General features: G+C 42.5%; 1 protein-coding gene across 1 annotated transcript in view; it reads left to right on the plus strand.

The window, feature by feature from the left end:
* The window catches only part of si:dkeyp-72e1.9 (syntaxin-binding protein 4), a 106,457-nt gene extending 100,457 nt beyond the window's left edge, over positions 1–6,000 (plus strand). The window contains exons 19-21 of the mRNA XM_056288679.1: positions 360–409; positions 534–664; positions 5,883–6,000. Of these exons, the coding sequence (XP_056144654.1) occupies positions 360–409; positions 534–664; positions 5,883–5,941 (240 nt within the window). The 3' untranslated portion in view covers positions 5,942–6,000. The remainder of the gene's footprint in view (positions 1–359; positions 410–533; positions 665–5,882) is intronic.

A 6,000-nucleotide genomic window follows, 5' to 3' on the forward strand; every position in this document is an offset into this window, starting at 1 on the left:
AAACCAAAGACATGTAGGTCAGGTGAATCGGCCATACTGAATTGTCCCTAGGTGTGTGTGTGTGTGTGTGTGTGTGTGTGTGTGTGTGTGTGTGTGTGTGTGTGTGTGTGTGTGTGTGTGTGTGTGTGTGTGTGTGTGTGTGTGTGTGTCAGCCAGCCTGGCGGCCTGCTGCCCAATGTGTCTCCCTGCCTACCGCCCAATGACTGCTGGGATAGGCTCCAGCATCCCTGCGACCCTGAGCACAGGATAAGTGGTTCGGATAATGTGGCTGATGAAGAAACTGCACATCTGGACTGTGTATGACAAGTGTTAAAAGACTTTGATGGACTTATCAGATCATATGTCTTTTCTCTCCTCAGAATGTCCATAAAGTACTGACAACTCCCAGCTTGTTCGCAGGGGAAAACTGGTATGTGGTTTAAACCTCGACTGAGACTTTTTGTTTTTCATTTACCAATCATGCTACCTACAGTGTTACCTTGACATTTATGTTAATCTTTGTGCACTGGTGTTTGTATTTCGATGTATGCTAGGAGCAACAGGCCCTTTCCAGCAATAGACAGCCCAGACATCCCATCGCCCCTCCCTGACCCAGCTTTCCAGCTAGCTGTCGAGGCCAAGGAGTTGGTGGAGGGGCTCCATGCCCTCCATACTCACAACACAGGTACAACAGTGGAGAGGGAATAGTCTCAGTTTCATGTGATGCCATTTCTATTACAGAGTTGTAGGAGCCTAAATGCAGTTTCTTGATAGAATATGGAAAATAAATATTTGACTAATTAGCATGCAATGACTTACAGTTCATATTTACAGAAATGCAATAAGCTAATTGTTTGATTCCTTGTACTTAAAAGGTGTGTGAATAATTTAAATTGTATAAGATCTCATTTATGTTACATTTGTAATATTTGGGAATAGGTGACTATAGTTGTTGCTTCCTATTAACTGCACTACTCTCGCGAGGAGAGTTGGCGGGGGGTGAAGTTAGGCAAGGAGAGAGTGGAGCTACACAGTTTTTTGACCTCTCGAGCTCCTGTTCTTATTAACTTTTTTTTTTTGCTAATCGGCAATTGTTCGGTACTAAATATATCTTGTCTTGAAGTAAATAGAAAAACTGCGAGAGGCGGAGTTTGAGGCTGAGCAAAAAAGAAAGAAGTATGAATACACACAAGCGGACATGAGCATCGTTGAAGTTGATGAGCAGGTTGGCGAAACAAAGTTGAACGCTACCTTTCAACCACCACCACAGCATGCCTCACCTACACCTAATGTTAAACACAACGTTCAGTCAGCAATGCATCCAAGAGCCTCGCCTGCACTGAACATGGAATTCAATGATGGACCAGTACTTGATAGTCTACGCAAAGCCATCTCTCAGCAAGCCAACATCACCGAGTACCTTGTGAAGAATCACAAAGCATCATTACTTCCTGATCTCACAATTTCAACATTCGAGGGTGACCCGCTTGAATATAAATCCTTTATCAGATCTGTTGAACATGGAATTGAAGGCCGCACTAGTGACAATCGTGATCGCCTACAATTTTTGCTGCAATACACAAGTGGATTCCCCATGAATTGGTTTAGAGCTGCATCCACATGGGACCTTCGGCAGGTTATGTTAAAGCAAAACAAATGCTAAAAGAGTTTTTTGGCGATGACTACACGATAGCAGAAGCCTACATAAAGGAGGCTATGGAGTGGCAGACAATCAAGCCAGAAGATGGCGCTGTGCTACAGTCCTTCGCATTATTCCTCACAGGCTGCTCCAACAAAATGACAGATATTAGCTACATGGAAGACTTGGACAACACAGCTAACATAAAGGCACTGGCTAAAAAGTTGCCATACAGACTCAAAGAAACTTGGAGAACGTCTGCCTGTGACTTACAAGAAAAAAGAATGAAGTTCAAGGACTTTGTCGACTTTGTCAACAAGCAAGTTAGGTATATATTACACCTGCTCGATAGAAACATAAAAGAAACCACCACAAGCATGAGAGGCCCAGTCCGACAGACACCAAAAGCACAATATGCAGAGACACTCAAACCAAAGAAAGTATTCATAACAGCCGTTGTCCCCCCTAGAACCGAAAACAAAGTCAAGACAGTAAACAACAAACAAGCAACACGAAAAACACAAACAGTCTCAGTGGACGCAAACAGCAAGCCTTGTGTTTATTGCAAAGAAGAGCAACACACCCTCACACTCTGCAGAAAACTCTAGAGCAAGCCACACAAAGAAAAGGTTGACTTCTTGAGAAGCAAAGGTCTGTGTTTTGCATGTTTGAAACACGGTCACATGCTTAGCAGCTACAAAGAGAAAGTTCAATGTCAAGAATGCTCTCGACTGCATCCCACACTGCTGCAAATGAACACTAAAGACTCGAGAGAAGAAACAGCAAGAGAAAGTTGTGAACAACAATCCGTATCAACTGCCTTTGTACAAATGACAGAAACTTTTGGCGTCACTGGGGCTGGTAAGGAAGATTGTGCTCTTTCAGTCATTCCAGTGCGTATCAAGGCACAAAAGGGAAACAAGGTAGTGACAACATATGCATTTTTGGACCCAGGTAGCTCAGCTACTTTCGCTACAGAGTCACTGATAAATCAACTTAGTGTGAATGGACACCATACAAGCATTTTGTTGCGAACAATGGGAAATGAATCAGTCATGAACACTTGCATTGTGACTGGACTGGAAATCAGTAGCCTGGATGGAAACCAGTTTGTCAAACTTTCAGAGGTGTTTTCACAGAAAACTATCCCTGTAACCAAAGATAATATTCCCCGCCAAGAGAATAACAGTTGGCCTCACCTAAAGGAGGTGAAACTTCCCACTATCCAAGCAGAGGTTGGATTACTCATAGGAGCAAATGTTCCCAAAGCAATGGAGCCACTACAAGTGGTCAGCAGCATGGATGGTGGACCATACGCCTTGAGAACAATATTAGGCTGGACGATAAATGAACCACTCAGAGGTGGAAGCGATATAATGGAGACAAACAAATTGACAGAAGTCACTGCAAATCGAATCTCAGTAGCCAAGCTAGAAGAGCTCTGGCAACTGCAGTTCAAGCAGGACTTTCCGGATGCTGGACAAAACGAAGAAATCGAAATGTCCAAGGATGATCACCAGTTTATTAACATGGTGTCCCAAACCTCAAAACTTGAGGATGGCCATTACAGTGTTTGCCTTCCAGTGAGGAACAAGTCATTGTGTATGCCAAATAACAGATCAGTCGCCAAGCAACGTGTGCTGAACCTATGGAAAAGATTCTCTAGAGATGTCAAGTTTTATACAGAATATATTGCATTCATGGATGACATCCTCAAGAAAGGCTACGCAGTGACGCTCAACAATACTGAACGTGAGCCAACTGAGGGGCGAGCATGGTATCTGCCTCACCATGGTGTCAGACATCCAGCCAAGCAAAAACTGAGTGTTGGCTTTGACTGCGGAGCAAGCTTCTGAGGAACATTGCTGAACCAACAGCTCCTGCAAGGACCAGACCTAACAAGCTTGCTAGTGGGGGTCCTCATGAGGTTCTGACAAGAGACCATGGTGGTTATGGCCGATGTGGAGGCCATGTTCCACCAGGTCAGAGTCGGCAATGAAGAAACGGATCTCTTCAAGTTTCTCTGGTGGCCTGATGGGAACTACGATCAGGAGCTTGTTGAACACAAGGTGTTGGTCCACATCTTCGGGGCAACATCATCGCCAAGTGTTGCAACCTTTACACTTCAGAAATATGCAACAGATTTTGAGGATGAATTTGGTCAAGAAGCTGCCAAAACAGTCAAAAAGAATTTTTATGTAGACGACTGTCTTAAGTCAACTACTGATGAAGACACAGCAATTGCCCTTTGCACTGACTTGAGGAGCATGTTGGCGAAAGGTGGCTTTCTACTAACAAAATGGTTGCACAACAGCCCGAAGTTGCTCAACTCAATTCCCGAAGAGGAAAGAGGGCAAGGGTTTCAAGATCTGGACTTGGATGAAGTCAAGTCAAGTCAATTTTATTTGTATAGCCCAAGACAACTTGCCGATGGAGAGAGCATTGGGAATCCAGTGGTGTGCCGAATCAAATCAGTTCAAGTTCAAGATCAACCTCAAAGATAGACCACACACCAGGAGAGACCTGTTTTCCCTCATCAGTTCCATCTATGACTCGTTGGGTTCTTTCGCTCCAGTAGTGCTGCCCACCAAAAGAATCCTGCAAGATTTATGCCGGCAGAAATATAGTTGGGACAAAGACCTGCCAGACAAAGTCATAAACAGCAGGCCCATTACAAAAGCATCGTCAAACCTTAGTGATTTAGAGGCCTTAATGCCCAAACCACCTGGTGTTACTCAAGGTCAAGCCTGAGCTAACACCAGGAGTATTCAACAAGGATGACCATTACACTAACCGCAGATGGAGGCAAGTCCAGTACCTCACAGACGTCTTCTGGAAACGCTGGTGCAAAGAATACCTCCCGCAGCTCCAAGAACATCAAGTATGGTCCATGCCTGGAAAACTTCTGTGTCGGTGATGTGGTGCTGATTGTGGATGACACGTCACCCAGAAATTGATGGCCACTTGAAAGAATGGAGGGAGGAAACTTTTCCTGACAAAAAGGCCTTGTTTGTCAAGTGAAAGTTCAGACCAAGACCAATGAACTTTGTCGCCCAGTAACGAAGCTATGTCTTCTTCAAGAATCTGAGGATAATTGATGAACTGTTCTGAAGCCAAGTCTTCATTTGGGACATAGCTAAGAAAGAGAAGATTTCTTTGGATAGTTGAACTTTAACTAAGTAACTTAGTATGTAGGCTCCTTTAATTTAAGTTAAAACATTTTGTTGAGTAATTGTTTCAAGGACATTGATAACAATTAAGGGCCGCTAATGTAGGAGCCTAAATGCAGTTTATTGATAAAATATAAATATTTGACTAATTAGCATGCAATGATTTACAGTTCATATTTACGGTAATGCAAAAAGTTAGTTGTTTGATTCCTTGCATTTAAAAGGTGTGTGAATAATTGAAAATGTATAAGATCTCATGTTACATTTGTAATATTTGGGAATAGGTGACTATAATTGTTGCTTCCTAGTAACTGCATGCACCTTTAATTGTCTTTTGATACGCTCGCGAGGAGAGTTGGACGGGGGTGGAGTTAGGCAAGGAGAGAGTGGAGCCACAGTTATTTTACCTCTCGGGCTCCTGTTCTTATTAACCTTTTATTTATTTATTTGTTTGTTTGTTTATTTATTTTGCTCATCGACAGTCACTCTGTACCAAATATATCTTCTGTTGAAGTAAACAAACTTTACAGAGCGGTCCTGTGGACTTTTTTTTTTCTGATGTGGATACGGACGAGGGGAGTTGTTTGAGCGTCAAGCTAAGGCTTCATTCTTTGGAAATCTACAAGAGTGATACAAAAACGAACACCAAAGAAGGTAGCAAACGAGTGAAAGAGAGGGAACGATCAGGAAGTTACTGTTGAGTTCAAAGCGAGGATATAGGGTCAAACTCAATTCTGAATGGAGAGAAATAGATACAGGGAGAGCAAGCATGAAGAAAGGACAGGACGAGTTAATGAATCAGAGAGAATAGACTGTGACAATTTTTTTGGAATTACATTTCATTTCAAACAGGCTTTGTTGCTGTTAACCAAAAAGGATCATTGTTTTTAATTGTATTTATATGATGCCAAGCAAACTGTGTAACAGCTATTTAGTATAGTAATTAATATATAGTAATTAATTAATTTACAATACAACAAAGTTTTAGGTTTTTAGGTAAACTAGAAGCAGAAAAATGTTTTTCTCATACACAGTGCTGCCAATATTTATGGTAAACTTTTCAAGTGTAAATTAAAACGTTTATTCACCCACAGCACAACTGAGTGAGACGGAGGCGGTGGCTGTCCTGGATGTACGCACGCACCATATCTAGTCGGCCTGTGATAAACCTCCAGGGAAGAATGCATGGAGAATGTGAGCAGAGGGAGTCGG

The sequence above is a fragment of the Lampris incognitus genome, chromosome 10 (genome assembly GCF_029633865.1).
Source record: "Lampris incognitus isolate fLamInc1 chromosome 10, fLamInc1.hap2, whole genome shotgun sequence".
Taxonomy (NCBI): domain Eukaryota; kingdom Metazoa; phylum Chordata; class Actinopteri; order Lampriformes; family Lampridae; genus Lampris; species Lampris incognitus.